The sequence below is a fragment of the Bos taurus genome, chromosome 3, assembly GCF_002263795.3.
Source record: "Bos taurus isolate L1 Dominette 01449 registration number 42190680 breed Hereford chromosome 3, ARS-UCD2.0, whole genome shotgun sequence".
Lineage (NCBI taxonomy): Eukaryota > Metazoa > Chordata > Mammalia > Artiodactyla > Bovidae > Bos > Bos taurus.
Window position 1 is genome coordinate 70,125,861 of NC_037330.1, and position 17,551 is coordinate 70,143,411.

General features: G+C 37.7%; 1 protein-coding gene across 7 annotated transcripts in view; it reads left to right on the forward strand.

Moving 5' to 3' along the window:
- ERICH3 (glutamate rich 3) overlaps positions 1 to 17,551 on the forward strand; it is a 119,705-nt gene that overhangs the window by 64,634 nt on the left and 37,520 nt on the right. For all 7 annotated transcript variants that reach the window (XM_024990109.2, XM_059885109.1, XM_059885110.1 and 4 more), the window contains 3 exons: positions 1,390 to 1,570; positions 8,107 to 8,293; positions 17,084 to 17,385. In XM_024990109.2, coding sequence (XP_024845877.1) covers positions 1,390 to 1,570; positions 8,107 to 8,293; positions 17,084 to 17,385 — 670 coding nt within the window. The remainder of the gene's footprint in view (positions 1 to 1,389; positions 1,571 to 8,106; positions 8,294 to 17,083; positions 17,386 to 17,551) is intronic.

Sequence of the window (17,551 nt, forward strand, 5' to 3'; positions counted from 1 at the left end):
TCCTGAAGTCCCTGAAATAGTTCCCTGGATTATCTCTCTATTTGGGAGCTCTGTCCACAGGCAAGACAGTGCACTCAAATTTTAAATCTCAGACTGTCATTTGCAGAATTTCATCAAATTTACCTCCTCTGGTTTTTGTTTCAAAGAAATAAAAGTGAATGAAAAAAAAGAAAGAATACTCCAAGGGAGAAGGAAATGGATTTAGAGATAGAAGTATTATAGAAGTTCCTTCAGAATTTTTTTTTTTTGAGCTTTGTCATTCTCAATAAAATGCATGTTTCCAAGGCATCTGTAAGTCAATGAAATCAAACTCAGATCATTGCCTTGGATTCACTGAAAGCTGGTCTCTTCACATTTTTCATTTAGCTAAAAATTGACTTTTAGAAAAGTGAAGTAGATTAAAAGTAATGCCTTGTATCTGTATAGTTCTAGCAGCCTACAATATTCTTACTGGGACCTCTTGAAGTCTTTCAAGGAGCCATTCTATTTCACTGCCTCTTCTTCCTCTTCCTTTTCTTACTTCCCTTTCCCTGTCTTCCTCTTAGAGGTTAGGCAAACAGTGTGCTTATTCACTACTACGAAAAAATACTTCAGAATATAAACCAGGAGGTAAGGCTTTGGATATTTAATCTCACATTTGAGTTTATTGTTTATTTTATACATAATTTAAATTGGTCAGTGCCATAGAATATCAGATAGGCTTATGAGGTGATATTTTTTGGTTGGATGTATTGTTTGCTATTTAAGGCTAATATTGATAGTGTTGGTTTTTCATTGAACTGAATGGCTCCTATTAAACTGGATAATCCCAAATATCTGACATATATTATTCCTGATCCTCAGGGTGACTGCAGGAATAATCAAATGTATGCCTCTCCCTCTCACATAGAATAAACACAGGGAAGGATGTCTTGTCAGTGCACAAACATAAAAAGATAACACTCAATTATAAAAACAATTGCTAAATCACAGTGAACGTCAATTTGGATTAGAAGAAAATTATGTCACCAATATTATTTAATTAATTTGATTTAAATTTTTATTTGGGAACCAGCTAAAAGAACCAAGAGTAGTTTTCCTCTTCACATCATTGATGTTTTTGTTGCATGAAAAAAAGACACATACGTGAGCTAAAAGGTGACAAACTTTGTCCAGATGCCCAGAATTTACATTAAAAATACAAAGCCAAAGTGTATGTATGTTATAATTGTTAAGAGTATTTATTTTGTAATGGGGTTGACTTTTTGTGCACTGTATATGTTGACATGTTATAAAGGTTTTTTTTGCTAGGTACCTAAAAATAGCCTTTTGTATTCTTTGTATTACAATGTCTTCACATTCTGATTAGAAGGAGATTAGTTAATAAGTCCCCCTTTTTGTTTATTCTAGGATTCAAGAAGGATTCATAAAACACCACTACATAGTAATGCAGCTATTACAATGATCTATTTGGGGAAAAGTGTGCACCTAGCTTATGATCACTCAGATTTCCGGGATGAAATAAAAGTTTATCAACAGCACTGTGGTGGAGAAAACCTGTGTGTCTACACAGGCAAGCTACTTGAAAAAGGTACACATAAAATGTGAATTTTTTTAATTGCTTGCAGTTGATGCTATAGATAAGCTATTGTTGATATAATATCAAAATGACTTCAATCACTGTATGAAATTATGCATATCCAGGGACTTATAAACCAGCTGCCTAAAAGTAAATCCAGATTTACTGCTCCATGATTGAAACTGAAGCAGCAATTACTCTTGCAGATTGTGGAAGAAAGAATTTGGAGTGATTTAACCCAGTAACAGATTAATCTTGAGATATAGATATATGATCATTAAAATGTTGCACGAATAACTGTCCCCCAAATTACAAGTTAACTATTTGGCTTGCCATAGTGAATTATATCATACATTATCCTAAGAGAAAAATATTAGATTGGCAATTTGTTCTTTAGAAGTATGCTGAGATAAATCACAAATCCAGTAACATTCAGGATGGACCACACCTAAATAATGCAGTACAAAATTTGGCTAAATGCTTTTATTACATTTTCATTTCCCTTTGATTATAAATCCATGTTTGTTAGCATAAGATAATTTTTATATCCAATATCAGTTCAGTTCAGTTCAGTCACTCGGTCATGTCTGACTCTTTGCCACCCCATGAATTGCAGCATGCCAGGCCTCCCTGTCCATCAACAACTCTCGGAGGTCCCTCAAATTCATGTCCATCACGTCGGCGATGCCATCCAGCCATCTCATCCTCTGTTGTCCCCTTCTCCTCCTGCCCTCAATCCCTCCCAGCATCAGAGTCTTTTCCAATGAGTCAACTCTTTGCATGAGGTGGCCAAAGTACTGGAGTTTCAGCTTTAGCATCATTCCTTCCAAAGAAATCCCAGGGCTGATCTCCTTCGGAATGGACTGGTTGGATCTCCTTGCAGTCCAAGGGACTCTCAAGAGTCTTCTCCAACACCACAGTTTGAAAGCATCAATTCTTTGGTGCTCAGCTTTCTTCACAGTCCAACTCTCACATCCATACATGACCACTGGAAAAACCATAGTCTTGACTAGATGGACCTTTGTTGGCAAAGTAATGTCTCTGCTTTTGAATATGCTCTCTAGGTTGGTCATAACTTTCCTTCCAAGGAGTAAGCGTCTTTTAATTTCATGGCTGCATAGGATTTCACATATTATACCACAGTGTTTTTTGGTCAATATTTAGTTCTGTGGAACTGCAATTAAAAGGAAGTGTTTTTATAGGACTGTATTTGTTATTTCCTTGCTTAAGAAACTCTTTAGAAAGTGATAGAGTTTTTACTGATTAAAAGAAATATTTATATTTGGGTAATCTAGATATAGACTTAGAGATTGAAAGGAGGAGTTGGAAGTAAGCATGGTGTTTTTACTTTTGACTTTCTGATTTCCCTCATCAATCAAAAACAGTGACTATTAACTTAAAAAAGTTCTAGAACTTAAAAAAAACTATACATATTTAGGGATAAAATATTGAAAACTTTCCAACATAAGAAAGGATAAACATTTGAATGTTGGTTTTAACTTAGAGGAAAATATTATATATTATAATTAATTATATACATATCAAATTATATAATGAACTATATAGTTTTATAATGAAAAAAATTTTTCTTTATAAAAGTGTAAAAAGTTTCTTTTAAAAAATAATGCTAGAAATTATTTTTCCCATTTTGTGTACTTGCCAGAAATAGAATTTACTTTGTTTTATTTTGTCATAGCATTTGAGAATTTGTTCCTTTTATTGTGTAGATGAGAAAAAGGAGAGGCCTCAGAGGTACCGACCTCCCCGAGGTCACACTCCCAGCTCTGACCGGGGTTGAGAGCTGATTCCAGCCCTCCCCGCCGCTACGTGCAGGGCCCTTGTTTAGTATTAAATACTATCTGGCCCCAGTTAGCTATTCTCAGTAGCAAAGGGTTTCAAATATTTTTATAATATGAGGGCTATGAAACCCCTAATGATAAATGATTGCACTTATTTTTTGAAAGTGTCATTTTCAACTATTAATTTAGAATTTCTAAAATTAGCTATAGCCTCAAATTGGAATTAACATAATGAAAATTTTCCTGGGTCTTGGATCATGCTTTATTCAACAGAATTCATATCGAATGGCTTTTTGACTGTTGGAAAATGTATATACAATTGAAAAAAGAACAAGACGGCTGAAGGATTTTCTGGGAGATGATATACACTGTGTGATAAGATTGCAAAAGGCTACTGGAGAGTGTTACTCAGCTGACTGTTATTTTGCGTGCATATTGATCCTAGGACTGACTTTATGTTATATCATTGGACAATCTTAAATAATAGGATGGAATGGGGACTTAAATAATTGAATCCTGTCCACACAATAATTTTATCTCAGCTTGCCCTTGATTGCTAGGAAAGTTCAAACCTGAAAAAGTTGGGTGGCTTCAAGTTGACTTGTAGTTCAGCAATCTTAGCAATTTAACTGGACTGAAAAGAATCTGCCCATCTGCCCTTTTACAAATCAAAGCTGTGTGTGATTCAGTGAAATGTGAATAGGTTTTTAGATTTGTGCTTTAAGAAAAAGGGCCTTTAGCATTATGCTTGGAGCAGTAAACTCATTAAAAATGTGGCATTTGTTAATTTGTCTTGCTTTTGAATGAGCATAACAATACAATTAATTATTTAGGAACATAGCAAGTGCATCTTTCATTATCATAGTGATTCATGATGTCTTGCAGTTTGATTTTAGACATCAGGCCATAGATTGATTGTGTATTATGTACACCTGTGAAGTCACAGAATATTTTTGCTACTTGTAAAGAGTACAGTTCTTCACAGCAGTTTTATTTACCATTGGCCTCCTGGGTTCATGTAGATATCAAGAACAAAGTACCTTTTTTCTGGCTCTCTTATAATCCCTTTCTGCCCCATTTTCTTGTATTTCCATAACCTGATCCTGTTGTAACTATTTGTGCATCGTTCACTACATCTTCACAAGCACAGGAGCTGCTTCTCTGGTCCTCCTGCCTCCTCCTCCCATCCCCACCACACACTGTTATCTGATCTTTTCCTGTGCTCTTTTCTTTGTAACAGGACAAAGAATTTTAAAATCAAAACTGTATTTTAAATTCAAATCTTACCCATCTTTTAAGATTCAGATTAAGGTTGTGAAGTTTTCTCAGCTGACTTCTATTCTGTTTTATCCCTCTCTCTTGATTGGTCATGGTTCTTTGTACCTAAAACTGAAGTATCTTATTGTACCTTGACTTATGTTAACTGTTTTTTTTTTTTTTTCTTGCTATTATATATTGATTTTTTTTTTAAATTTAAAAATAGGTGTAGCTTGCATTCCATAAAGTTCATCCACTGTTAAGTGGACAATTCACTGATATTTAGGAATTTTATAGGGCTGTGCAGTCATTATCTCTGTTTTCCTTTGTGCCCACGCTTTGACAATGAATCCTCACTCTCATAGGCAGCCCCAGGGTAGCACTGATCTGCTTTTAGTTTCTACAGGTCTGCTTTATCTGGACCTTTTGAAAATGAAATCATACAATAGGTAGGATTTTGTATCTTGCTTCTTTCAGTTAGCATATGGAGTTTTAAAACTTATTATATATAATTTTTAAAAATTTAATTAATTTATTTTTTGTTGTTGTTTAGTTACTAAGTTGTGTCTGACTCTTTGCAACCCCATAGACTGTAGCCCACCAGGCTCCTCTGTCCATGGGATTTCCCAGCAAGAATACTGGAGTGGGTTGCCATTTCCTTCTCCAGGGGATCTTCCTGACCCAGGGATCAAACCTGTGTCTCTTTGATTGGCTGGTGGATTCTTTACCATTGAGACACCTGGGAAGCTGGAGGATAATTGCTTTACAATATTGTGTTGGTTTCTGCCATACATCAACATGAATCAGCCATAGGTATAGTATTTTTGAGAGTCATCCATTGTAGCATTTATCAATAGTTGCTCTCTTCTCATAGCACTGAATATATTCTATTTTGTGGATCTACCACATTTTATTCATTTACCCAATTGGTGGACATTTGTATTGTTTCCCTGGTGGGCTTCCCTGGTGGCTCAGAAAGTAAAGAGTCTGCCTGCAATGCAGGAGACCTGGGTTCGATCCCTGGGTTGGGAAGATCTTCTGGAGAAGGAAATGGCAACACATTCCGGTATTCTTGCCTGGAAAATACCATGGGTTGGCTATAGTCCATGGGGTCAGAAAGAGATATGACTGAGTGAGTTCACTTCACTTGCACTTTTCCCAGTTTGGGACTATTATAAATCATGCTGCAATGATTTACAAAGACAAGATTTCTGTGTAAACATCAGTTACCATTTCTCTTGAGCTACATCCTAGGAGTGGGTTTGTTGGCTTTCACTTCCTGAGAATGGGTCACACCCTCTCCAGTTTCTTTTTAAGTTTTTTTTTTTTGCTGTTGTTGAAAACTTGACATTTTAGATCATGTATTACAGCAGCTGTGGATTCTGAATTCCACTTTCCCTCTGAAAAGTTATTCTTGGTTTTGTTGTTGTTTAGTAGCTTATCTAGAACAAATCTGAAGTTCATGCCCTCTTTCATTGGTATATAGCTATTAATGTCTCTGCTCTGATTATTTTTAATTTTGTTTATATTTTTTAGGCTAATCTCTTAGGCTTGTCTCTGTATTTTCATAGTTTAGTGATCATCCAGTGATTTGTCAGAGTAAACACTTTGAGCCAATATACCCTCTGTCTTCTGCCAATGAATCTCTCTGTATGTTTATTAGTTTCCTGGGGCTGACATAGAAAATGCTCCTAAATTTGGTGGCTTAAAACAATAGAAATTTATCATCTTGTGGTTCTGGAGGCCAGAAGTCTAAAATTAAGGTCTTAGCAGGGTCATGCTCCCTCTAAAAGCTTAAGGGGAGAATCTTTCCTTGCCTCTTCCAACATCTGGTGATCCTTAGCAAAATCCTTTGTGTTTTATGGCATGCAGCTCCATCACTTCAACCTGTGCTTCTGTCCTCACGTGTCATTCTTCTCTGCGTATCTGTGTGTGTGTATCCTCTTCTCTTCTTATAAGGACATCAGTCATTGGATTTAGGACAAAACAAATTCTGGATAATCTCATCTTGAGCCTTCCCTGATTATATCTACAAAGACCCTATCTCAGAATAAGGTCACATTCTGAAGTTCTGAGTATTCATGAATTTTTGGAGGGCAATATTCAACCCACTATAGTGGGTTCAGGAGTACATTCAAAGTTCAGACAGTTTTCAGGTATGTTTCAACTTTTATTTTCCACCAGGCTCTCATATTTCCTTTGTACACAGGTGCAAGCTCCCAGTAGGACAGGGATGTGTAAATAGGCTGGGCCTACTTCAATCCATGCTGCTTCCAGTTAGCTGGGGATGTGTGGAAAGTTTATTGAATGTGTCTGTGACTGCCTTATTGCCTGTATCTCCCTGTTAAATTTCTGGCTAGTCTGCTGACCTGTTGCTTCCTCTAATTAGAACTACAATCTCATGGTTAGAAGAACCTCTGACCTTCCCTGTTAATTTGCTTCTAAGATTGTAGATTATTACTCATAATGCCACTGACCAAAGTTTTTTAGTTTTTTTTTTTTTCCAAATCAAGTCATCCTCCACTGACCGTGAAACTGCAGTTTACTTATGGCATGTTCTTCCCTGCTAGAGGACTTCCAGGTAGTTCTAATGGTAAAGAATCTACCTGCCAATGGAGGAGACACAAGAAATGTGGGTTTGATCCCTGGGTTGGGAAAATCCCCTGGAGGAGGAAATGGCATCCCACTCTGGTATTCTTACCTGGAGAATTGGGTTTTGGAATGTCTAGGGTGAGACTTCTTCAAAGAGCACTATAGAGACATGGAATGATTAAAACCTGTTAATTACAAGCAGTGGTTCTTAATTTATTGGTGAGACTTTTGGGTGGGTAGGGGATCAAGAAAGGATCTCAAATCTAGGCAGAACTGAGAATGGACTAAGGATAGAATGATTCTGCCTCATCCATATATGTATCAGGATGTTTTGAGTCACCACTAAAAAATAAATGTATTTAAAAACACTACTGAATTAAAAGATAGTCATATAGAAGCATCACTGAGCTCATAGTCACCTTTCATTACGTGCTTTATTGGTAGATAGCATAGCAACATAGAGGTGTGGAGTCCAGAGAGATGTTTGGATTCAAACACTGACTCTCCTACTGTATGATCTTGGCTAAATTACTGAATCCATCTAAACTTAAATTTCTGCATTATAGAAACTGATGATGGTAGTATCTACACTTCATATGGTTGTCTAGAAATAATACATCCAAAGTAATCAAGCGTAATGTCTGGCCATATTAAGTGTTCATATAATTTTAGGTTTTATTATTTTATTACAAGTCAAAGAGTTTTATAATACCTTGGAGTATTTGTTATACTATATATATGTAAAAGAATGTGTTTTTGTGATTAAAAATTGTCCTCAAGTAAAAAAAAAAAGGAAATCTAGAAAATAATATTGTATTTATCTACCAGAAAAATGTGATTTAGAACACGTTAGTTCAAGGTCAGTTGCTTTCACTAATGTATTTCCTTTTTAAATTCCAGAGACCTTTCAGTTTATTTCCAAAAGGCACCAAGGTTTCCCGTTCAGCCTCACCTTTTTCCTGAACGGGATACAGGTGAACAGGTTAAGCTCCTGCTGTGAATATAAGCATCGAAAAGGTTCCAGACTTGGAGGCAAACGAGGCTACTTCGGGTTTGTGTGTGTCGAGAGATCATCACCTTGTTACAAGTATGGAAACAAATGTCCTTTGGGAGAGGGCAGGTTTTGCTACATGCTCCTTTGTATGCTTTTACTGATGTATTTCTCAGCACAATTTGTTAAGAATCATATTAATGTAGATGAGCCTAAAATATCTAGGGTTAAGGTTGTTTATCACAATCCTGTGTGTTGTATTTAAAATTATAAGATGAAAAGTAGATTTTCAGTTGTATTATATAGTGGGGATAAAAGCTGGTGGTGTTTCAAATTCTATTTCTTTTCTACCCCTCCCTTTCCTCATGATGCTTAAGTTCTGTTTCTAAAGGGAAAGAGGGAGGCTTTTTTCCCACCTCATTCCTTGTAGTAATTGATTTTGGGTTGAGCTCCAGAGCATGTGTCAAGCATCCAGCTTATACAATTGGATATTATAGGTTATGTGTATTAGAGTTATGCCTGCATTATTGTGTAGCCCAACGATCATTTTCATGCCATTAATTTCAATCTCAGGTGTAAAAAAATACATGTAAACAGGTCAGTTCTGACTACTATTTATCAGTTTTCATATTGGACATTCTATTTGAGATCAGTACATTTTCTTGTAGGCTTTGTTTAACTTTCTCCTGAAAGTACTCATGGAAAATTAATTGATTCTGTGCCAAGATAGAACATGGGAGTAAGCCAATCAAAGAATCTGACCCATGGAGCGTCTTCTGATTGGGGAAGTGCAAGTAATATACCAATAAATCAATGCCAATATACCAATAGTACACCAACCAATTAATGTATGTTATTCAGTCATCCAGTCATGTCTGACTCTCTGTAACACCATGGACTGCAGCGTGCCAGGACTCTCTGTCCCTCACCATCTCCTGGAGTTTGCCCAAGTCCATGTCCATTGCATTGGTGATGCCATCCAGTCATCTCATCCTCTGATGCCCACTTCTCCTTCTGCCCTCAATCTTTCCCTGAATCAGGACTTTTCCAATGAGTCAGCTGTTTGTATCAGGTGACCAAAATAGTGGAACTTCAGCTTCAGCATCCGTCCTTTCAAGGACTGATTTCAAGAATATTCAAGGTTCATTTCCTTTAAGATCAGCTGGTTTGATCTCCTTGCTGTCCAAGGAGCTCTCAGGTGTCTTCTCCAGCACCACAGTTCTTCGAAGGCAGCAATTCTTTGGTGCTCTGTCTTCTTTTAATATATATGAGATGGTAATAAACATAAACACAAGATAAGGTAAGGGAGATAAAAGGAATGGCAAGGGGTAAAAGGGTCAGAAGGCAGTATTCTATTATGTAGGATGGATAACAAAGGCCTCTCTGATGTCTTTCAAGCAGAAACCAGAAAAAATGTTCCCCTTTTTAAATAGGTTTTCAGGTAGAGGAAAAGCATAGACAAAGTGTGTGAGACAGGATTATGCTTGGTGTATGTAAGCTTGTGTGGTCAGAGCACAAATGAGGAATTGGACAGTGATAGAAGATGAGGTCAGAGAGACAGTGGGGTCAAGTCATGCAGAGTCCTATGGTCACTGCAAAGACTTTGACTTTTATTCTGAGGGGGATGGGAAGCCTCTAAGGTAGGTTTTGAGCAATGGCCTGTCATGATCTGACAGTAGCTCTTATGGAAAAAATAAACTAGGGAGGGTGGGGAAATGGTGGAAACTACTTTAATCTAGAGGCAAGACAATAGTGGAAAGAGTTATAAGAAATTAGGTTCTAGATGAATTTTGAAGGTAGGGTTTATAGGATTTATTGATGGATTGGATGCAGGGCATGAGATAAAGAGCTGAGTCAGAGTGATTGAAAAGTTTTTAGTCTAAACAACTCGAAGGGTGCCCAGTTAACACAGGAAAGACTGGAAGATGTAGGTTTGGGAGTGGAAGGAAGGCATTTTGGTTTTAGATACATTGAGTTGGAGTCAAGTAGAAATGTTGAATAAGTAGTTGGATCAGTTAATCTGTTGTCTGGTGAGATGTCCAGGCTGGAGATATAAATTTGAGAATGGTTTACATATGGATGGCTTTTAAAGTCATAAGATGGGATAAATCTGCTTAAGAATGGAAGGCAGAAAGAGAATATGTCTGAGTAATGAGCTCTTGTCACTTTCATTCAAAGGGAAGGAAGATAAAGAGGAACCAGGAAAAAAGCCTAGGGAAGGAAGGCCAATGATTAGACAGAGAACCTAGAGAAAGCAATGTCCTGGAAATGTACAAAATGTTTAAAGAATTAGGCACGATCAACTGGGTCCAAGGTGTGGCTAGGTGAAGCAAAGTGAAGACTCTGGATTGAGCATGGTTTGGTAATGTGTTGGTTATTGGTGATCTTGACACAAGTTGCTATAAGGGAGTGGTAGGAATGCACGTTTGATTGGAGTGGGTTTAATACACAATTGGAGAAGAGCTGAGGCCAGAGATTATAGACAGCTCTTATTAAAGAGTTTTGCTCTGAAGGATGGAAATTGGGTGGCAGCCAGGAGGGAGGATGCAGGGACCCAAGAGGGGCTTATTATTTTTTAAGATTGGAGATATTATAATATGGTTAAAAGCTGATAGATAGGATTAATACCTGAGGAAGAAAAGCATTGATCAGGCATGATATAGAGGGAGATATTTAGTGCTTGAGTAGATGAGAAGAGATGGGACCTGGGGCTCAAATGGAGGTATTAGCCTTAGATGAAGTAACAAGAAGAAAGATGGCTATAGGGCAGAAAGAGATGTAAACTGGTGGATGTTTTTGGACCACCTGGAAGTTCTCTGCTGATTGTCTCTATTTTCTGGTCAAACAAGAATTTGTCAGCTGAGGTTAAGGCTAAGGGAGGAAGAATCTGGAAATTATAGGTGAGAGAAGAGGTACAAGTGGCACAGTGAATGGTCTAGGACAAGTAGTAGGAATGCTGAGGTGTACTTAGGCCATGCCTGCAGTTGCTTTTCTGTTCCAAGTCAAATACGCATTCTCCATATTTGTGGGCAAGTCATTTAACACATTTCTGTTTAACTCGCAGGAAAGCTAATGAATTCTCATACAATCACGCATGTGTGAACACATAGCACTCACTGGGAATTGCTGTATAAATCCAAGCTCTAAAATGTTTGGTCCTAAACACTTTCTATGGAGGTTTAATAATCAGTACCAAAATCTGATTGATGGCATCTACTCTCCTATTCAATTCTTAGGAGTATCTGTACAATTCTTTATATGATTTTACTTGGTTTCCTCTAGCTTCTTTCTTTGAAATGTTCAAGCTGGAAAAGATTGAAGGCAAAAGGAGAAGGGCATGCAGAGGAAAAAATGGTTAGAAAACATCAGACTCAATGGAGTCTGATGAAAACATGATTCAGTGGAGTCAATGAAAACATGACTCAATGGACATGAATCTGAGCAAACTCTGGGAGATACTGAAGAATAGAGGAGCCTGGCATGCTGCAGTCCATCAGGTCTCAAAGAGTCAGAAACAATTTAGAGACTGAACAACATCAACAAATATAATGGTTTTGATATTTAAGAGTAAAGTGTATTCAGTCAGTCAGTTCAGTCACTCAGTTGTGTCCGACTCTGTGATCCCGTGGACTGCAGCATGTTAGGCTTCCCTGTTCATCACCAACTCCCAGAGCCTAGTCAAATTCATGTCCATTGTGTCAGTGATGCCATTCAACCATCTCATCCTCTCTTGTCCCCTTCTCCTCCCACTTTCAATCTTTCCCAGCATCAGGGTCTTTTCAAATGAGTCAGTTCTTCGTTATCAGGTGGCCAAAGTATTGGAGTTTCAGCTTCAGCATCAGTCCTTCCAATGATTATTCAGGGCTGATTCCTTTAGGATGGACTGGTTGGATCTACTAGCTGTCCAAGGGACTCTCAAGAGTCTTCTCCAACACCACAGTTCAAAAGGATCAATTCTTTGGTGCTCAGCTTTCTTTAACTCGCACATCCATACATGACTACTGGAAAAACCACGGCTTGGCTAGATGACCTTTGTTGGTGAAGAAATGTCTCTGCTTTTTAATATGTCTAGATTGGTGATAGCTTTTCTTCCAAAGAGCAAGCGTCTTTTAATTTCATGGCTGCAGTCACCATCTGCAGATTTTGGAGACCAAAAAATAAAGTCTTTCACTGTTTCCATGTTGATGCATCTATTTGCCATGAAGTGATGGGACCAGATTCCATGATCTTAGTTTTCTGAATGTTGAGTTTTAAGCCAACTTTTTTACTCTCCTGTTTCACTTTCATCAAGAGGCCCTTTAATTCTTCTTCGCTTTCTGCCATAGGGGTGTTGTCATCTGCATATCCGAGGTTACTGATATTTCTTCCTGCAATCTGATTCCAGCTTGCACTTCATCCAGCCCAGCATTTCTTATGATGTACTTTGCATATAAGTTAAATAAGCAGGGTGACAGTATACAACCTTAATGTACTCCTTTCCCGATTTGGAAAAGTATGTTGTTCCATGTCCAGTTCCAACTGTTGCTCCTTGACCTGCATACAGATTTCTCAGGAGGTAGGCCAGGTGGTCTAGTATTCCCATCTCTTGAAGAATTTTTCACAGTTTGTTGTGATCTACACAGCCAAAGGCTTTGGCATAGTCAGTAAAGCAGACATAGATGTTTTTCTGGAACTCTCTTGCTTTTTCCATGATGTTGGCAATTTGATCTCTGGTTCCTCTGCCTTTTCTAAACCCAGCTTGAACATCTGGAACATTCACGGTTCACACACTGTTGAAGCCTGTCTTGGAGAATTTTGAGCATTACTTTGCTAGCGTGTGAGATGAGTGCAATTGTGCAGTAGTTTGAGCATTCTTTGGCATTGTCTTTGGGAGTGGAATGAAAACAGACCTTTTCCAGCCCTGTGGCCACTGCTGAGTTTTCCAAATTTGCTGGTATAGTGAGTGCAGCACTTTCACAGCATCATCTTTTAGGATTTGAAGTAGCTCAAATGGAACTCTGTCACCTCCACTAACTTTGTTCATAGTGATGCTTCCTAAGGTCCACTTGACTTCAGACTCCAAGATGTCTGGCTCTAGGTGAGTGATCACACCATCATGGTTATCTGGGTTGAAGATCTTTTTTGCATAGTTCTTGTGTGTTCTTGCTACCTCTACTTTATATCTTCTGCTTCTGTTAGGTCCATAAGATTTCTGTCCTTTATTGTGCCCATATTTACATTAAATGTTCCCTTGATATCTCTAATATCTCTAATTTTCTTGAAGAGATCTCTAGGCTTTCCCATTCTATTGCTTTCCTCTATTCCTTTGCACTGATTCCTGAGGAAGGCTTTCTTATCTCTCCTTGGTATTCTTTGGAACTCTGCATTCAAATGGGTATATCTTTCCTTTTATCCTTTGCCTTTTGTGTCTTCTTTTCTCAGGTATTTGTAAGGCCTTGTCAGACAACCATTTTGCCTTTTTGCATTTCTTTTTCTTGGGGATGGTTTTGATCACTGCCTCTTGTACAATGTCACAAACCTCCATCCATAGTTCTTCAGGCACTCTGTCTCTCAGATCTAATCCCTTGAATCTATTTCTCACTTCCACTGTATAATTGTAAGGGATTTGATTTAGGTCATACCTGAATGGTCTAGTGGTTTTCCCCACTTTCTTCAATTTAAGTCTGAATTTGGCAATAAGGAGTTCATGATCTGAGCCACAGTTAGCTCCCAGTCTTGTTTTTGCTGACTGTATAGAGCTTCTCCATCTTTGGCTGCAAAGAATATAATCATTCTGATTTCAGTATTGACCATCTGGTGATGTCCATGTGTATAGTCTTCTCTTGTGTTGTTGGAAGAGGGTGTTTGCTATGACCAGTGCTTTCTTTCAGCAAAACTCTGTTAGCCTTTGACCTGCTTTGTTTTGTACTCCAAGACTGAATTTGCCTGTTACTCCAGATAACTCTTGACCCTCAACTAAAATGCACAGTTGTCATAGGACATTGGTTTCCAGCGTTTTGTTAGCTTCATAATAATTTCTCCAAATGAAATCTGTGAATGTCCCAAGTAGAACATGTGGTGTCATTTGATGTGTCCCTGCTGCAGCTCAGGTGAAAGTCAATTCAATGCAGATTGGTTTAAATGGGGCGTGGATGGACCAGTGAGGGCTACAGCCTTGCTTGTTTGGTTCTACTCTACTTGAGATGACTTTGTTTATTCCAGAAGCACCAACACTGCAGAACTCCGGTAAAAGTTAAAACTATCCCTCAGGAGACTGATATCACTTATAATATTCTGTAACTTTTGTCACACCCATAATAATACCTTTCTTTAGTTATTTTGAGAGATGTGCTTTCCTTCTCCCAGTTTGTTAAAAATGAAGTTCATTTTAATTCATTTAAAACATACTGGTTCCTTGAACTTTTATTATGAGAAGAAGGGCAACTAAAACAATAGGGAGTTCTATTTTTAAAAAGTGATTTGGAATTACCTGTTTTGAGGTCCTTAGAAAACAAGAAAAGTTCAGCAGTGTTCATTACCAAAGTATGGAGGTTCCACACTGGTACTCATCCCTCAATCATGGGACCTCTTTGAAGAGGCATGGTAGTTATTTTCAGTTGCTAAAGTGAAACACAGGAAGAAAAATTGCCTAACCAAGTAGAACGCATACTGCTTTGAGCTTCAGTAATCAGAATCAACACCTCAAATTATACTCAGAAGTCAAATAGGTAGTCAGTGACGAGGAGAGCACAGATGTTACCCACTTTGTTTGTCTAATTCCCTTAAGCAGATGGGCCATAAAACGTCTGCACAGGCAGTAGGGAGGCATCAAAGCCTCTACACAGTCACAACATAAACTAAAAGTAACAGCATATCAGAGGCTCCAAATCAATGGATTTGGTGTTGCCATTGATAAGGGAAGAACAGCTTGAACAGAAGGCAATGCTAGTAATCATAGTCTTTGAAGATTCATGACACCTTTATCCCAAGGAAAGCAATGTGCTAAGTATATCATCATTATAGTTGAGAAATACTTTATCATGCTAATATGGGTGAGGTAAGTGTGTTCTCATTATCCCATTTTTCACGGCCCCTGATAGTTACTTTGAGTGCCTATCCATTTAGCCTTATTTTATGGGGAGATAGTGAAAGGATAAGTGATTAACTAAGCCCTCATATTTGCTACTGCTAGCCTAGGGATGGCTGAAATTTAGCACGATCTTCATTTGAAGAGATTGCCATTAGTTTTGATTCACACTGAGACGGTTTTCAGATTTTTACATATTGTTTTGATTCTTCCTGGACTGACAAGTCTTGACTACATTCTAATCCCACTCTAATTGGCTCTGTTCACCATGAGTTGTGTGACATGGAGAGAAATAACTGGGCAAAGTTCTAGAGGAGGAGTAGGGAGACCAGTAACTACCAGGAACCTGTTTGGGGTTACAGATTGTCTCTAGGCCTTGGTAAAAACTTCTCACTTTGTGTTAGTCTCTGGTGAGAGTGTGAGTACTTGCCCTGGTGGTAAGCCCGGCCGTGTGACATTTGTCTGTGTAAGCAGTCATCTGAGAAGACTGTGAGGTGATGGAGTCTAATAGTCATGAGCTGAAATCCAGTTTCATCACTGACCTGCTGGGTAAAACTGGGCAAGTCATGGAACCCTTAAAGCCTCAGTTTCCTCGTTTGTAGAGTGATGATGATAATTCTTAATTGGTCTGTAGGGGAATGTATCCTATAAGATCATGTATACAAAGTACCTAGCGAAGAGACTGGCACAGAAGGAGCACTTGATACTTTTATTGTTATCATAGTCACTATATTTATTAATGTGTATTATCATAATTACAATTCCTATTTTTATATTATCTTGAGAAACAGGAAAAAACTATAGAAGAATTTATTGATCTTATCTTTTTTATAACTGATTTTTAAAAATATTTTTTAATGTCTTAATACATTCATATCATCTGCTGGCTCACCAGATTTGAATTTGAATGACCATATGACCTCTAGAGATCACTGCCATTTTAAAAGCACAAAAACTTATTGCAAACAAAAATCAACAAAAGATTGTGGTACAAGTTTCAAAGTTGTTATGTATTAGTTGCTCAGTTGTGTCTCTTTGCAACCCCATGGACTGTAGCCTACCAGGCTCCTCTGTCCATGGAATTCTGTAGGCAAGAATACTGGAGTGGGTTACCATTCCCTTCTCCAGAGGATCTTCCTGACCCAGGGATTGGAACTCAGGTCTCCTGCTTTGCAGGCAGATTCTTTATTGTCTGAGCCATCAGGGAAGCCCACAGGCTTCAAAAGACCATTCTAAAAGTAATGATGACAATTCTATTACAATAAGCGTTCAGGCTCCTGAAGTATTTGTTTAAAGGGTGTGAAAATATTTGACTGTGTTTCTTAAAAAAAAGCCAATTATTTAGATTCAACTTTATATATGTCTTTTTTTTGATTGTGATGTTGGAATAATACATTATCAAAGACTGAATGACGTCTTCTGATAACTATTATCTCAGCTTCCTTTTGCTGATAAACCTGAATGTCCATTTATCACATAATTCTAATTTAAAGACTTAAATTTCTATCTCTCTACCTGACTCTATTATAGAGCCAAAAATATACTTTAAGGCACAAAGCTTAGTTTGAGACTATAATTCATAGTTATTAAGTTGCTTCCTTTTCTTTTTTATTATTGTAGGTAAAACTAAGAATTTTTTTGTGTTTACTTACAAGATTGTTATATTAATAAGGAAAAAGTAGTTAATTTGTAATTATGTACACTATGATAAATATGTTTCTTGTAACATTTCTTACTGGGGTAAGAGAAGTAGTTTAAAGATCTTTGCGGTTCTGCTGTGCATAAAGATTAATCACTCTTTATGTTAATGTTTTTCCTAGGTGCATTATTGCAATGGGCCTTGACAAAAAAACAACTTCTCCAAAACCCAGGAAAGAAAAGAACGCTGAGAAAAAAGAGGGACAGAAGAAGGGTGAGGGGAAACTGAGAAAGGATAGAGAGTACCTGATACCAAGAAGGAGAGAGATGGAGGGGAGCAAAGCCTCAGCTTCAGCCATTGTTTCAGCTCAAGAACTACACGCAGGGCTCAGTGAAGTGAGAACCGCTGTGGAAGAAATGGAATGTAAAGAAAAACCAGGGCAAGATGTCTGGGAAGATGACCAAGAAAACATATTTAAATACGGTAATGCATGACACGGTTTTCTTTTGTTGTTGCTGTTCTTTTGTTGAAGTCTTTAGAATGTAATTATGAAAATTTGCAAAAATATCCATTAAATGTTGTTACTCAGTTTTGATCCTCAGGCAACTCTGTTGCAAGGAGGACTCTCCCTGATCACCTTCCTCCACTG